Source organism: Heptranchias perlo, chromosome 31 (genome assembly GCF_035084215.1).
Source record: "Heptranchias perlo isolate sHepPer1 chromosome 31, sHepPer1.hap1, whole genome shotgun sequence".
Classification (NCBI taxonomy): domain Eukaryota; kingdom Metazoa; phylum Chordata; class Chondrichthyes; order Hexanchiformes; family Hexanchidae; genus Heptranchias; species Heptranchias perlo.
The window spans coordinates 35653593-35670762 of record NC_090355.1 but is presented as its reverse complement, the minus strand read 5'-3'; the positions used below and the strand labels follow the sequence as shown (position 1 = coordinate 35670762).

Genomic DNA, 17170 nt, shown 5'->3' with positions numbered 1-17170 from the left:
GTTATATTAAAAACAGATAACATTTGTTCGCTGATGGGGTAACGTGTAGCGTGACATGAACCCAAGATCCCGGTTGAGGCTGTCCTCATGGGTGCGGAACTTGGCTATCAATTTCTGCTCGACGATTTTGCGTTGTCGTGTGTCTCGAAGGCCGCCTTGGAGTACGCTTACCCGAAGGTCGGTGGCTGAATGTCCTTGACTGCTGAAGTGTTCCCCGACTGGGAGGGAACCCTCCTGTTTGGTGATTGTTGCGCGGTGTCCGTTCATCCGTTGTCGCAGCGTCTGCATGGTCTCGCCAATGTACCATGCTCTGGGGCATCCTTTCCTGCAACGTATGAGGTAGACAACGTTGGCCGAGTCACAGGAGTATGAACCATGTACCTGGTGGGTGGTGTCCTCTCGTGTGATGGTGGTATCTGTGTCGATGATCTGGCATGTCTTGCAGAGGTTGCCGTGGCAGGGTTGTGTGGTGTCGTGGACGCTGTTCTCCTGAAAGCTGGGTAATTTGCTGCGAACGATGGTCTGTTTGAGGTTGGGTGGCTGTTTAAAGGCGAGTAGTGGAGGTGTGGGGATGGCCATAGCGAGGTGTTCGTCGTCATTGATGACATGTTGAAGGCTGCGGAGAACATGGCGTAGTTTCTCCGCTCCGGGGAAGTACTGGACGACAAAGGGTACTCTGTTGGTTGCGTCCCGTGTTAGTCTCTTGAGGAGGTCCATGCGATTTTTCGCTGTGGCCCGTCGGAACTGTCGATCGATGAGTCGAGCGTCATATCCCGTTCTTACTAGGGCGTCTTTCAGCGTCTGTAGGTGTCCATCGCGTTCCTCCTTGTCTGAGCAGACCGTGTATTCGCAGGGCCTGTCCATAGGGGATGGCCTCTTTGACGTGGTTAGGGTGGAAGCTGGAAAAGTGGAGCATCGTGAGGTTGTCCGTGGGCTTGCGGTAGAGTGAGGTGCTGAGGTGCCCATCTTTGATGGAGATTCGTGTGTCCAAGAAAGAAACTGATTCTGAGGAGTCGTCCATGGTGAGTTTGATGGTGGGATGGAACTTGTTGATGTTATCGTGTAGTCTCTTTAGTGATTCCTCGCCGTGGGTCCATAGAAAGAAAATGTCGTCTATGTATCTGGTGTATAGTGTTGGTTGGAGGTCCTGTGCAGTGAAGAAATCCTGCTCGAACTTGTGCATGAAAATGTTGGTGTATTGGGGTGCGAATTTGGTCCCCATGGCTGTTCCGTGTGTTTGGGTAAAGAACTTCATAGACCTCCTCAGGGGACTAACACGGGACGCAACCAACAGAGTACCCTTTGTCGTCCAGTACTTCCCCGGAGCGGAGAAACTACGCCATGTTCTCCGCAGCCTTCAACATGTCATCAATGACGACGAACACCTCGCTATGGCCATCCCCACACCTCCACTACTCGCCTTTAAACAGCCACCCAACCTCAAACAGACCATAGTTCGCAGCAAATTACCCAGCTTTCAGGAGAACAGCGTCCACGACACCACACAACCCTGCCACGGCAACCTCTGCAAGACATGCCAGATCATCGACACAGATACCACCATCACACGAGAGGACACCACCCACCAGGTACATGGTTCATACTCCTGTGACTCGGCCAACGTTGTCTACCTCATACGTTGCAGGAAAGGATGCCCCAGAGCATGGTACATTGGCGAGACCATGCAGACGCTGCGACAACGGATGAACGGACACCGCGCAACAATCACCAAACAGGAGGGTTCCCTCCCAGTCGGGGAACACTTCAGCAGTCAAGGACATTCAGCCACCGACCTTCGGGTAAGCGTACTCCAAGGCGGCCTTCGAGACACACGACAATGCAAAATCGTCGAGCAGAAATTGATAGCCAAGTTCCGCACCCATGAGGACGGCCTCAACCGGGATCTTGGGTTCATGTCACGCTACACGTTACCCCACCAGCGAACAAATGTTATCTGTTTTTAATATAACGGGTCAGTTGCTGTCTTTTCTATGTTTCTACCTCTCTATCTCTGTTTTTTTTTTGGTGATTTGTATATTCGGAGACCTTGCAGGTAACACCTGTCTGTCTGCACACTGATTGCCTTGGCAACGGGCAGTTGAAAAAACTGTCTGTAATCACCAAGCATTGTTCTGTGATTTATAAATGCGATTTCATTTCGAGGATTTCATTTCCACAACATTCACCTGAGGAAGGAGGAAGCCTCCGAAAGCTTGTGAATTTAAAATAAAATTGCTGGACTATAACTTGGTGTTGTAAAATTGTTTACAAATGTCAACCCCAGTCCATCACCTGCATCTCCACATCATAGCAGCATGAGAGGGAGAGAGCAGGCAGAAAAACACAAGGTGATACAGCAGGGCCTCCTCCTGTAACACAGTGAGTTAACCCCCTCAGTACAGGCACCGGGAGTGTCAGCCTGGATTATGGGCTCAAGTTCCTGAACCCACAACCTTCCGACTCAGAGGCAAGACAGTGCTTTCCAATGAGCTACGACTGACACCTTTACAACATACCTGACCAGAAATCTAATGATCTGCAATCTTACTGTCATCAGCAGGACTCTGAGCATCATCAGAGAACGGATAATGGAACACAACGAGAGCTACAAATTTCTCTCCATCACCAGCCGGTACCACATCCTTTGAGTGAATGTAAATCTTCTTATCCTTTGTAAATATCACTGCATCCTACATGGTGGGGAGGGGTGAAATTATAATATTAGCTTCAAATATAAATTACACAGATATCAGTTTATTTTTTGAGAAGATCCAGAGCAATTTTATAAATAGAATTCTTGCATTTAGTGCACGTGGGTCACAACTCACAACTGACACTCCAAATATCTGAAGGATTTTTTAAAAGGGGAAAGTAAACCAGTCATTTCCTGATGCTTTTTTCTGACCTTCATTACCTGGCCTCTCCCCAAAGGCAGCTGCAAATCCACAGAAACTTATAGAATCATAGGTTCAGACAGTGCAGAAAGAGGCCGTTCGGCCCATCGTGCCTGTGCCGGCTCTTTGAAAGGGCTATCCAATTAGTCCCACTCCCCCTGCTCTTTCCCCATTGTCCTACAAATTTTCTCCCCTTCAAGTGTTTATCCAATTCCATTTTGAAAGTCATTATTGAATCTGCTTCCACCGCCCTTTCAGGCAGCGCATTCCAAATCATAACAACTCGCTGCGTAAAAAAAATTCTCATCTCCCCTCTGGTTCCTTTGCCAATCGCCTTAAATCTGTGTCCTCTGGTTACCGACCCTTCTGCCACTGGAAACAGTTTCTCCTTATTTACTCTATCAAAACCCTTTGTGATTTTGAACACCTATGTTAAACCTCCCCTTAACCTTCTCTGCTCTAAGGAGAACAATCCCAGCTTCTCCAGTCTCTCCACATAACTGAAGTCCCTCATCCCTGGTACCATTCTAGTAAATCTCCTCTGCACCCTCTCCAAGGCTTTGACATCCTTCCTAAAGTGCGGTGCTCAGAATTGGACACAATACTCCAGCTGGGGCCTAACCAGTGTTTTACAAAGATTTAGCATAACTTCCTTGCTTTTGTACTCTCTGTCTCTATTAATAAAGCCCAGGATCCCATATACTTTTTTAACAGCTTTCTCAACTTGTCCTGCTGCCTTCAAAGATTTGTGTTCGTGAACTTCCCTCAGCAATTCGCCTCAGCAAGTGCCAATTTAGACCACTTCACCACAAAAGAGAAAAACAGAAACTGCAAAATGTGGGAAATTGGAAATAAAAGTGAACGATGCTGGAAATAAACTCGATTCGAATAAATTCAAATAAATTCGATTCACTTTACGTGATATCAAGAAACGGCTGAGTGCACTGGATACAGCAAAGGCTATGGGCCCCGACAACATCCCAGCTGTAGTGCTGAAGACTTGTGCTCCAGAACTAGCTGCGCCTCTAGCCAAGCTGTTCCAGTACAGCTACAACACTGGCATCTACCCGACAATGTGGAAAATTGCCCAGGTATGTCCTGTCCGCAAAAAGCAGGACAAACCCAATCCGGCCAATTACCACCCCATCAGTCTACTCTCAATCATCAGCAAAGTGATGGAAGGTGTCGTCGACAGTGCTATCAAGCGGCACTTACTCACCAATAACCTGCTCACCGACGCTCAGTTTGGGTTCCGCCAGGACCACTCGGCTCCAGACCTCATTACAGCCTTGGTCCAAACATGGACAAAAGGGCTGAATTCCAGAGGTGAGGTGAGAGTGACTGCCCTTTCAAAATCCTGGAACTCCCTTCCTAACAGCACTGTGGGAGAACCTTCACCACACGGACTGCAGCGGTTCAAGAAGGCGGCTCACCACCACCCTCTCAAGGGGCAATTAGGGATGGGCAATAAATGCCGGCCTCGCCAGCGACGTCCGCATCCCATGAGCGAATAAAAAAAACAGCAGGTCAGTCGGTGTCTGTAAAGACGGGAGACAGGTTAACATTTCCCAAGGTCTGATCCACTGTGTGTTTCCTCACGGGAGCAGCAGCCCTTAAAGGGACAGGCTGGGTTTAACACTGCTTGTATCGCGGCAGTTTAAATGTCACCGCCACGCTCCCGTCCAAGCACTGCCAACGAGTGATGCCACGGGAGAGCAGCCGGTTCGATTTATAATGATCCGCCCCTCCCCCCCATATAAATTTATCTGCTCCACTTGAATCCACCAATCCTCGACCCCTCACTCCCCACTGAAGATTCCGGGGTACAGATACAAGGGCATCGGGCAGCGTTCAGTACCCTCGCCCGGATGCCCACTCTTCTTGTGCGAGCCCAGATAAGTCATCGGGGTTATTCAACCATGTGGGCATCACAGCTGAGCCCGCATCCGACCTCTGCACTCACACTTGCACTTCCCAGCACGGGGGTCACTGTTTAATGATCAGGAGCAGGGGCCCTGGCTGATCCCCTCCCCTCCCCACCTCCCTAACCTAAAGATGCTGAGATCATTTCCAGCTCTCAGTGAGCTCAGTGCAGACCAGCGATGTAACCCTAAAGGAGAAAGAATGATCTTGCGTTTCTACAGCGCCTTTCACCACCTCAGGACGTCCCAAAGTGTTTCACAGCCAATGAAATACTTTTGAAGCGTAGTCACTGTTGTAATGTAGGAAACACAGCAGCCGATTTGCGCACAGCAAGATCCCACAAACAGCAATGTGATAATGACCAGATAATCTGTTTTTTGTGGGCTCTGTTGTGGGATAACTATTGGCCAGGACACTGGGGAGAACTCCCCTGCTCTTCTCCAAATTAGTATCCATGGGATCTTTTACATCCACTTGAGGGCAGACCGGGCCTCGGTTTAATGTCTCATCCGAAAGACGGCACCTCCGACAGTACAGCACTCCCTCAGTGCTGACCCTTCGACAGTGCAGCAGTCCCTCAGTAGTGACCCTCCGACAGTGCGGCGCTCCCTCAGTACTGACCCTCCGACAGCGCGGCGCTCCCTCAGTACTGACCCTCCGACAGCGCGGCGCTCCCTCAGTACTGACCCTCCGACAGTGCGGCGCTCCCTCAGTACTGACCCTCCGACAGTGCGGCGCTCCCTCAGTACTGACCCTCCGACAGTGCGGCGCTCCCTCAGTACTGACCCTCCGACAGTGCGGCGCTCCCTCAGTACTGACCCTCCGACAGTGCGGCGCTCCCTCAGTACTGACCCTCCGACAGTGCGGCGCTCCCTCAGTACTGACCCTCCGACAGTGCGGCGCTCCCTCAGTACTGACCCTCCGACAGTGCGGCGCTCCCTCAGTACTGACCCTCCGACAGTGCGGCGCTCCCTCAGTACTGACCCTCCGACAGTGCGGCGCTCCCTCAGTACTGACCCTCCAACAGTGCGGCGCTCCCTCAGTACCAGCACTGGGAGTGTCAGCCTGGATTTTGTTCTCAAGTCTCTGGAGTGGGACTTGAACCTACAACTCTCTGACTCAGAGGATAGCATGCTGCCCACCGAGCCACAGCTGATAAACCCTGGACTGTATGGCTCAACCTTAGAGTGCAGCCGTAGCTCAGCTGGTAGCACTCTCACCTCTGAGTCAGAAGTTTGTGGGTTTGAGTCCCACTACAGAGATGAGGACAAAATCTAAGCTGACACTTCAGTGCAGTACCGAGGGAGCGCCGCACTGTCGGAGGGTCAGTACTGAGGGAGCACCGCACTGTCGGAGGGTCAGTACTGAGGGAGCGCCGCACTGTCGGAGGGTCAGTACTGAGGGAGCGCCGCACTGTCGGAGGGTCAGTACTGAGGGAGCGCCGCACTGTCGGAGGGTCAGTACTGAGGGAGTGCTGCACTGTCGGAGGGCCAGTACTGAGGGAGTGCTGCACTGTCGGAGGGTCAGTGCTGAGGGAGCGCTGCACTGTCGGAGGGTCAGTACTGAGGGAGTGCTGCACTGTCGGAGGGTCAGTACTGAGGGAGCACTGCACTGTCGGAAGTCAGTACTGAGGGAGCGCTGCACTGATGGAGGGTCAGTACTGAGGGAGTGCAACACTGTCAGAAGGTCAGTAATGAGGAAGCGCTGCACTGTCGGAGGGTCAGTACTGAGGGAGCGCTGCACTGTTGGAGGACCAGTACTGAGGGAGCGCTGCACTGTCAAAGGGCCAGTCCTGAGGGAGTGTTGCACTGTCGGAGGTGCCATCTTTCGGATAAGACATTAAGCTGAGACCCTGTCTGCCCTCTCAGGTGGACGTAAAAGATCCCACGGCCACCAATCGAAGAAGAGCAGAGGAGTTCTCCCTGGTGTCCTGGCCAATGTTTATCCCTCAACCAATAGCTAAATTATCACATTGCTGTTTGTGGGATCTTGCTGTACGCAAATTGTCTGCAGCGTTCCCTACATTACAACAGTGACTACACTTCAAAAGTACTTAATTGGCTGTAAAGACTTTGGGACGTCTTGAAGTGGTGAAAGGCGCAATAGAAACGCAGGTTCTTTCTTTCTTTCAAGTAGTTTGGATTTAGTGGCATCTTTTTGGGATCAGTGTTTGTGTTGATGGCTTGGTGAAGGAACAATCCAGGCCTGAAAGAATTATCCCAGGTTGGGTCTGAGTGAATGAGCGATCGTCTCACTCAGGTTTGAAGCACCAATGAGGGGAGGCTCAGCCTAGATTAACCCCTTTGCAGGTTAACAATATTTAACGACACAGACACACAAACTGACAGACAGTTTACGTTACAACCAGCGTTGGCACTCACCAGATGACCGTGGCAGTAGCTGGTCAGTGCCCGAACCCCCGGGGGCCACACTAACTCCCCGCTCTGAATGCAGCTCTCTGGCAATCGTCTGACCAGGCTGAACGATGAATTGATGATGTGATGGATGGACGAGGAGTCGGAAGTGAGTCTGTTCTTGGCGGAGAATCGCAGAGTGTACGATTCCCCCGAGGTCTCCAGAGTGCACAGCTCCTCCTCGCAGGAGTGTCCCTCGATCGCACTCCGGCATTGACACTGGAGCCTCGCTGGTCCTGACTCTGGAACTGAAAACCGACAAATTAAACACTGACCCGTGATCAGCTTGTAAAGTACAGTCAAGTCCAGAAAAACACACACCGGATCAAGGTGTTGATTTCAAAACCCTTTCCTATTCATTCCCACCATACAGGATCCCAATGGACCAAACCCCTTCCCATTCACTCCCATTGTACAGAATCCCAATGGACCAAACCCCTTCCCATTCACTCCCATTGTACAGAATCCCAATGGACCAAACCCCTTCCCATTCACTCCCATTGTACAGAATCCCAATGGACCAAACCCCTTCCCATTCACTCCCATGGTGCCTGTGCCCTTTCTCTGAAAACAGAGAGTAGGGATAAACGGGTCATTCCCAGGTTGGCAGACTGTAACTAGTGGGGTGCCGCAAGGATCAGTGCTTGGGCCTCAGCTATTTACAATCTATATTAATGACTTGGATGAAGGGACCGAGTGTAATGTATCCAAGTTTGCTGATGATACAAAGCTAGGTGGGAAAGTAAGCTGTGAGGAGGACGCAAAGGGGGTGATTTTAATCCCCAAGAACGGGTGGGAATTGAAAATAGTTGTTTTTTTGGGTCACAACTGCAAAGTTTTCGGACTTTGCATTCCCGGTGGGAAGTTTGTACTTTTAACACGCCCAAGTTAAACCCGGAAATAAAGCCGGATTGCGGTTGTGACCCAAAAAACAACTATTTTCAACTCCCACCCGCCCCCAAACCACCCGTTCTTGGGGGTTAAAATCACCCCCAAAGAGTCTGCAAAGGGATATGGATAGGTTAAGTGAGTGGGCAAGAAGGTGGCAGATGGAATATAATGTGGGGAAATGTGAGATTATTCACTTTGATAGGAAAAATAGAAAAACAGAATATTTTTTAAATGGTGAGAAACTATTAAATGTTGGTGTCCAGACAGACTTAGGTGTCCTGGTACAAGAAACACAAAAAGTTAGCATGCAGGTACAGCAAGCAATTCGGAAAGCAAATGGAATGTTGGCCTTTATTGCAAGGGGGTTGGAGTACAAGAGTAAGGAAGTCTTACTACAATTGTACAGGGCTTTAGTGAGACCTCACCTGGAGTACTGCGTACAGTTTTGGTCTCCTTATCTAGGGAAGGATATACTTGCCTTAGAGGCGGTGCAACAAAGGTTCACTAGATTAATTCCTGGGACGAGAGGGTTGTCCTATGAACAGAGGTTGAGTAGAATGGGCCGATACTCTCTGGAGTTTAAAAGAATGAGAGGTGATCTCATTGAAATATATAAGATTCTGAGGAGGCTTGACAGGGTAGATGCTGAGAGGATGTTTCCCCTGGCTGGAGAGTCTAGAACTAGGGGACATAGTCTCAGGATAAGGGGTCGGCCATTTAAGACTGAGATGAGGAGGAATTTCTTCACTCAGAGGGTTGTGAATCTTTGGAACTCTCTACCCCAGAGGGCTGTGGATGCTCAGTCATTGAGTATATTCAAGGCTGAGATGGATAGATTTTTGGACACAAGGGGAATCAAGGGATATGGGGATCGGGCAGGAAAGTGGAGTTGAGATAGAAGATCAGCCATGATCTGATTGAATGGCGGAGCAGGCTCGAGGGGCCGAATGGCCTACTGCTGCTCCTATTTCTTATGTTCTGAAAGAGCTGTCCCCTTATTCCCATTCCCCTGCCCTATCCCTGTTCCCTTTTAATATTCTTTCATATATTTATCTCCTTCCCTTTGAAAAGGTATTATCGATTCTGCTTCCCCCAGTCTTTCTGGTCGGTCTCTCCAAATCCTAACAATCCTCTGTGTAAAAATTCCTTTTCCTAATCGCTCCCTTTATTCTTTTGATGATGTTAAATGTGTGCCCTCTACCTACCAACTCACTGGCCAGTTAAAACAATATTTCCTGATTACTTCATCAAAACCCCTCTAAATTTTGAACCCCTCTATCTCTTAAACATCTTTGTTCTGATGAACAGAGTCCCAGTTTCTCGAGTCTCTCCTCATAACTGAAGTCCCTCACCCCTGGGATCATCTTAGTGAATCTCTCCTGCACCCTCCCCAAGGCCTTGACGTCCTTTCGAAAGTAAGATGCCCAAAACTGGACAAAATATTCTAACTGTGGCCTAACCAATGATTTGTGCAGGTTTATCATTACATGTTATACAGAATTCTAATGTGAGTGAACCCTAAAATGTAAAATGACATCCCAAAGCACTTCACAGCCAATGAAATATTTTTGGTGCTTTTGGAGTGTAGTCACTTGTAATGTAGGAAACACGGCAGCCAATTTGTGCACAGCAAGATCCCACAAACATCAATGTGATAAATGACCAGATCATCTGTTTTAATTATGTTGGTTGAGGGATAAATATTGGCCCCAGGACACCGGGGAGAACTCCCCCGCTGTTCTTCGAATAGTGGCTGTGAGATCTTTTAAATCTACCTGAGAGGGCAGGCGGGGCCTCAGTTTAACATCTCATCCAAAAGACATCACCTTCAACAGTGCAGCGTTCCCTCAGTACTGACCCTCCGACAGTGCAGCGCTCCCTCAGTACTGACCCTCCGACAATGCAGCACTCCCTCAGTACTGACCCTCCGACAGCGCAGCACTCCCTCAGTACTGACCCTCCGACAGCGCGGCGCTCCCTCAGTACTGACCCTCCGACAGTGCAGCGCTCCCTCAGTCCTGACCCTCCGACAGTGCAGTGCTCCCTCAGTACTGACCCTCCGACAGTGCAGCGCTCCCTCAGTACTGACCCTCCGACAGTGCAGCGCTCCCTCAGTACTGACCCTCCGACAGTGCAGCGCTCCCTCAGTACTGACCCTCCGACAGTGCAGCGCTCCCTCAGTACTGACTCTCCGACAATGCAGCGCTCCCTCAGTACTGACCCTCCGACAGTGCAGCGCTCCCTCAGTACTGACCCTCCGACAGTGCAGCGCTCCCTCAGTCCTGCACTGGGAGTGTCGGCCTGGATTATGTGCTCAGGTCGCTGGAGTGGGGCTCGAACCCACGACCTACTGACTCAGAGGGGAGAGTGCTGCCCACTGAGCCACGGCTGACACCTTGACCCAGGTCTAGTCTGAGTTAGTGGTCTCATCCAGAAGCTACAATTGATATCAGTGCCCCCGGATAAGGCAGGAGGAAAAAAAATCAACCCAGTAATCCCTGCGCCTGTGTTGAGTGAGAACAGAATTCCGTTCAGCTGTGCTCCCCTCCACTGTCAAACATTCCCTGTCTAGACTCACACATTCCTCCCTCCCTCCTTTACCCTTCCATTCTCCCCTCCCTCACATCCTTCCTGTCTTCCTTCCTTTCTTTCCCCACAAATCCTGCCCCTTTAATAAACCAGCCGAGGTTCGTCTTATTTACAGCAATGAAGCAATCCTGCTTTAGTGTAATATTAACAGTTTTAACATCTGTAAACACGTGGGGCTCCCCTTGGGGGGGGTGGTTTAGAGAGCGAGCGCGGAGATACATACCTCTGATCCTCGAGTGGCCACCAAAATAGGACAAATCATCGGCGCCTTTGACAGATCCCAGAAATGTCTAATGGAGAGTGGGTGAGAACCGTTAGGCAAGAAACACAAAACTTTTTACAAACTTCCTTATAAAACAAAAAACTTCCTGAAGATCTTCAACCAAAATAGTGAGAAACTGTTTGTGTTAAAACAAAAAACTGAACTAATCCTTCCCCCCCCCCACCACCCCCACTGACTGTAACATCAACTTGTTATTTTTTTAACAAGATTAACGGGTGGGAGTTGTGTTTTGTTAATGGAATGGTGGGTTTACCTGGTTAAGGAACAATCCGACGCACAAGAGTTGAAGAACGAGGCTCAGAGCTGTGAGGGGCAGTGAGAGACTCGTCATCGTGTCGACCTCAGGCAGCGGGGACCGTTACATGGAGAGCGAGCTACATTGCCAGGGATCCGGGAGCTTTGCTGTTCTGTTTGGGATGTTTTCTGGCCAAGCCTCAGCTCAGCAAAGGCTCTGTTTGCGCAACTACTATTTTGGCACGTTCTGTCTCGGTAATTACACAACTCTCTCCCTCTGTCTCTCTACAAATAGCAGGTCAATCAGGCAGCACCGTCACTGCCCCCTGGCCATGTCTGGACTTTCACTGACACACACACAAAAGCTTTAAAACAAAATTTAAAGGAAAGGGAAAAAAAATTAAAATATTGTATAAAATATTAAAACTTATATAACTTTCAAAAGGGAATTGGACAAATACTCGAAGGGGAAACATTTGCAGGGCTCTGGGGAAAGAGCAGGGGAATGGGGATAATTGGATAGCTCTTTCAGAGAGCCGGCACAGGCACAATGGGCCGAATGGCCTCCTTCTGTGCTGTATCATTCAATGATTCTATGATATAGAAAAGTGGTTAGACCACACTTGGAGTACTGTGCACCGTTCCGGTCTCCATATTATAAAAAGGATATAGAGGCACTGGAAAAGGTGCAAAAAACATCGAAAAGGATGATACCAGAACTGAGAGGTTATAACTACCAGGAAAGATTAAACAGGCGGGGGCTCTTTTTTCTAGAAAAGAGAAGACAGAAGGGTGACCTGATTGAGATCTTTAAAAGTATAAAAGGGTAGACGTAGAGAAGATGTTTCCACTTTTGGTAGAGACCAAAACTAGGGTCATAAATATAAGAGAGTCACTAATAAATCCAATAGGGAATTCAGGAAAAACTTCTTTACCCAGAGAGCGGTGAGAATGTGGAACTCACTCCCACAAGTAGTTGAGGTGAATAGTGTGGATGGATTTAAGGGGAAGCTCGATAAACACATGAGGGAGAAAGGAATAGAAGGTAGGGTTTTTTTTATTCGTTCATGGGATGTGGGCGTCGCTGGCGAGGCCGGCATTTATTGCCCATCCCTAATTGCCCTTGAGAAGGTGGTGGTGAGCCGCCTTCTTGAACCGCTGCAGTCCGTGTGGTGACGGTTCTCCCACAGTGCTGTTAGGAAGGGAGTTCCAGGATTTTGACCCAGCGACGATGAAGGAACGGAGATATATTTCCAGGTCAGGATGGTGTGTGACTTGGAGGGGAACTTGCAGGTGGTGTTGTTCCCATGTGCCTGCTGCTCTTGTCCTTCTAGGTGGTAGAGGTCGCGGGTTTGGGAGGTGCTGTCGAAGAAGCCTTGGTGAGTTGCTGCAGTGCATCCTGTGGATGGTACACACTGCATCCACAGTGCGCCGGTGGTGAAGGGAGTGAATGTTTAGGGTGGTGGATGGGGTGCCAATCAAGCGGGCTGCTTTATCTTGGATGGTTACGAACTTCTTGAGTGTTGTTGGAGCTGCACTCATCCAGGCAAGTGGAGAGTATTCCATCACACTCCTGACTTGTGCCTTGTTGATGGTGGAAAGCCTTTGGGGAGTCAGGAGGTGAGTCACTCACCACAGAATACCCAGCCTCTGAGCTGCTCTCATAGCCACAGTATTTATATGGCTGGTCCAGTTAAGTTTCTGGCCAATGGTGACCCCCAGGATGTTGATGGTGGGGGATTCGGCGATGGTAATGCCGTTGAATGTCAAGGGGAGGTGGTTAGACTCTCTCTTGTTGGAGATGGTCATTGCCTGGCACTTATCTGGAGCGAATGTTACTTGCCACTTATCAGCCCAAGCCTGGATGTTGTCCAGGTCTTGCTGCATGCGGGCTCGGACTGCTTCATTATCTGAGGGGTTGCGAATGGAACTGAACACTGTGCAATCATCAGCGAACATCCCCATTTCTGACCTTATGGTGGAGGGAAGGTCATTGATGAAGTAGCTGAAGATGGTTGGGCCTAGGGCACTGCCCTGAGGAACTCTTGCAGCAATGTCCTGGGGCTGAGATGATTGGCCTCCAACAACCACTACCATCTTCCTTTGTGTTAGGTATGACTCCAGCCACTGGAGAGTTTTCCCCCTGATTTCCACTGACTTCAATTTTACTGGGACTCCTTGGTGCCACACTCGGTCAAATGCTGCCTTGATGTCAAGGGCAGTCACTCTCACCTCACCTCTGGAATTCAGCTCTTTTGTCCATGTTTGGACCAAGGCTGTAATGAGGTCTGGAGCCGAGTGGTCCTGGCGGAACCCAAACTGAGCATCGGTGAGCAGGTTATTGGTGAGTTAGTGCCGCTTGATAGCACTGTCGACAACACCTTCCATCACTTTGCTGATGATTGAGAGTAGACTGATGGGGCGGTAATTGGTCGGATTGGATTTGTCCTGCTTTTTGTGGACAGGACATACCTGGGCAATTTTCCACATTGTCGGGTGATAGGGTTAGTTGAAGTAGGGTGGGGGGAGGCTCGTGTGGAGCTTAAACACCAGCACAGACCAGTTGGGTCAAATGGCCTGTTTCTATGCTGTACATTCTATGCAAAATAATCTTACACATTACATTTTTTCCAAGCAAATTTCTTGCCAATCGTGAAGGCACTGGCTCCCAGTCTGATACAGTTCCACAGACACTGACTCTCACTGGGGTACGGGTTCCACGGACACTGACTCTCACTGGGGTACGGGTTCCACAGACACTGACTCTCACTGGGGTACGGGTTCCACAGACACTGACTCTCACTGGGGTACGGGTCCCACAGACACTGACTCTCACTGGGGTACGGGTCCCACAGACACTGACTCTCACTGGGGTACGGGTTCCACAGACACTGACTCTCACTGGGGTACGGGTTCCACGGACACTGACTCTCACTGGGGTACGGGTCCCACAGACACTGACTCTCACTGGGGTACGGGTCCCACAGACACTGACTCTCACTGGGGTACGGGTCCCACAGACACTGACTCTCACTGGGGTACGGGTCCCACAGACACTGACTCTCACTGGGGTACGGGTCCCACAAACACTGACTCTCACTGGGGTACGGGTTCTAGGGGCACTGACTCTCACTGGGGTACGGGTCCCACAGACACTGACTCTCACTGGGGTACGGGTTCCAGGGGCACTGGGCAACTTCTGGTGCCTCACCCGAGATGCCAATTTTTTGTATAAGTCCAGACAACAACAACAGCAACAATTCCCATTTATACAGCACCTTTAATGTAGTAAAACGTCCCAAGGAGCTTCACAGGAGCGTAAATCAGACATAATTTGACACCGAGCCACATAAGGAGATATTAGGACAGGTGACCAAAAGCTTGGTCAAAGAGTTAGGTTTTAAGCAGCATCTTAAAGGAGGAGAGAGAGGCGGAGAGGTTTAGGGAGGGAATTCCAGAGCTTAGAGCCCAGGCAGCTGAAGGCACGGCCGCCAATAGTGGAGTGATGAAAATCGGGGATGCGCAATTGGAGAATTGGCCAGAATTGGAGGAGCGCAGAGATCTCGGAGGGTTGTAGAGCTGGAGGAGGTCACAGAGATAGGGAGGGGCGAGGGCCATGGAGGGATTTGAAAACAGGGATGAGAATTTTAAAATCTGGCAGGTTATTCAACCGTGGGTGGGATGTATCACTGCCGAGCCCGATCCTGTCCATGCTCAATGTTCACACACACACAGACAGTTGGACAAAAGAGCTGAATTCCAGAGGTGAGGTGAGAGTGACTGCCCTTGACATCAAGGCAGCATTTGACAGAGTGTGGCACCAAGGAGCCCTACTAAAATTGAAATCAATGGGAATCAGAGGGAAAACTCTCCAGTGGCTGGAGTCATACCTTTTTTTTTTATTCGTTCATGGGATGTGGGTGTCACTGGCGAGGCCAGCATTTATTGCCCATCCCTAATTGCCCCTTGAGAAGGTGGTGGTGAGCCGCCTTCTTGAACCGCTGCAGTCCGTGTGGTGACGGTTCTCCCACAATACTGTTAGGAAGGGAGTTCCAGGATTTTGACCCAGCGACGATGAAGGAACGACGATATATTTCCAAGTCGGGATGGTGTGTGACTTGGAGGGGAACGTGCAGGTGGTGTTGTTCCCATGTGCCTGCTGCCCTTGTCCTTCTGGATGGTAGAGGTCGCAGGTTTGGGAGGTGCTGTCGAAGAAGCCTTGGAAAGTTGCTGCAGTGCATCCTGTGGATGGTACACACTGCAGCCACAGTGCACCGGTGGTGAAGGGAGTGAATGTTTAGGGTGGTGGATGGGGTGCCAATCAAGCGGGCTGCTTTGTCCTGGATAGTGTCGAGCTTCTTGAGTGTTGTTGGAGCTGCACTCATCCAGGCAAGTGGAGAGTATTCCATCACACTCCTGACTTGTGCCTTGTAGATGGTGGAAAGGCTTTGGGGAGTCAGGAGGTGAGTCACTCGCCGCAGAATACCCAGCCTCTGACCTGCTCTTGTAGCCACAGTATTTATGTGGCTGGTCCAGTTAAGTTTCTGGTCAATGGTGACCCCCAGGATGTTGATGGTGGGGGATTCGGCGATGGTAATGCCGTTGAATGTCAAGGGGAGGTGGTTCGATTCTCTCTTGTTGGAGATGGTCATTGCCTGGCACTTGTCTGGCGCGAATGTTACTAGCCACTTATCAGCCCAAGTCTGGATGTTGTCCAGGTCTTGCTGCATGCGGGCTTGGACTGCTTCATTATCTGAGGGGTTGCGAATGGAACTGAACACTGTGCAATCATCAGCCAACGTCCCCATTTCTGACCTTATGATGGAGGGAAGGTCATTGATGAAGCAGTTGAAGATGGTTAGGCCTAGGACACTGCCCTGAGGAACTCCTGCAGCAATGTCCTGGGGCTGAGATGATTGGCCTCCAACAACCACTACCATCTTCCTTTGTGCTGGCAGAAGCCAGTCTTCATCCAATTCGATTCACTCCACGTGATATCAAGAAACGGCTGAGTGCACTGGATACAGCAAAGGCTATGGGCCCCGACAACATCCGGCTGTAGTGCTGAAGGCTTGTGCTCCAGAACTAGCTGCGCCTCTAGCCAAGCTGTTCCAGTACAGCTACAACACTGGCATCTACCCGACATTGTGGAAAATTGCCGAGGTATGTCCTGTCCACAAAAAGCAGGACCAACCCAATCCGGCCAATTACCGCCCCATCAGCCTACTCTCAATCATCAGCAAAGTGATGGAAGGTGTCGTCGACAGTGCTATCAAGCAGCTCTTACTCACCAATAACCTGCTCACTGATGCTCAGTTTGGGTTCCACCAGGACCACTCAGCTCCAGACCTCATTACAGCCTTGGTCCAAACATGGACAAAAGAGCTGAATTCCAGAGGTGAGGTGAGAATGACTGCCCTTGACATCAAGGCAGCATTTGACCAAGTGTGGCACCAAGGAGCCCGAGTAAAATTGAAGTCAATGGGAATCAGGGGAAATCTCTCCAGTGGCTGGAGTCATACCGAGCGCAAAGGAAGATGGTAGTGGTTGTTGGAGGCCAATCATCTCAGCCCCAGGGCATTGCTGCAGGAGTTCCTGATCTTGTTTTTTTAATTGTCCTTTTTCCTTCTTTGGTTGGGACTGAATTTACTCTGGTTAAATAAATACAGGGGTCACAGCAACACACAGTGTCCCCGTCCCCTGATCAATGTGTCACAAAAATACATTGTTGATCTTGATCTTTTAACCTTAATTGGGAAAACGTGATTGCCTGTGCCGGCTCTTTGAAAGAGCTCTCCAGTTAGTCCCACACCCACTGCTCTTTCCCCACAGCCCAACAAATTGCTCCTTTTCAAGTATTTATCCAATTCCCTTTTGAAAGTTGCTACTGAATCTGCACAATACTTCTGCTAGTGCCTAACCAGTGTTTTATAAAGGTTTGA

At 50.0% G+C, this 17170-nt stretch overlaps 2 protein-coding genes across 2 annotated transcripts in view; both read right to left on the bottom strand.

Moving 5' to 3' along the window:
• adamts13 (ADAM metallopeptidase with thrombospondin type 1 motif, 13) overlaps nucleotides 1-11420 on the bottom strand; it is a 63433-nt gene extending 52013 nt beyond the window's left edge. Inside the window, exons 1-4 of the mRNA XM_067969998.1 lie at nucleotides 11248-11420; nucleotides 10935-11001; nucleotides 7199-7479; nucleotides 2549-2690 (exon numbers count right to left, since the gene is read on the bottom strand). Coding sequence (XP_067826099.1) covers nucleotides 2549-2690; nucleotides 7199-7479; nucleotides 10935-11001; nucleotides 11248-11325 — 568 coding nt within the window. The 5' untranslated portion in view covers nucleotides 11326-11420. The remainder of the gene's footprint in view (nucleotides 1-2548; nucleotides 2691-7198; nucleotides 7480-10934; nucleotides 11002-11247) is intronic.
• Nucleotides 11421-16874: 5454 nt separating this feature from the next.
• Nucleotides 16875-17170, bottom strand: part of LOC137300358 (serine/threonine kinase-like domain-containing protein STKLD1) — a 30137-nt gene continuing 29841 nt past the window's right edge. The window contains exon 16 of the mRNA XM_067969442.1: nucleotides 16875-16879. Within this exon, the coding sequence (XP_067825543.1) occupies nucleotides 16875-16879 (5 nt within the window). The remainder of the gene's footprint in view (nucleotides 16880-17170) is intronic.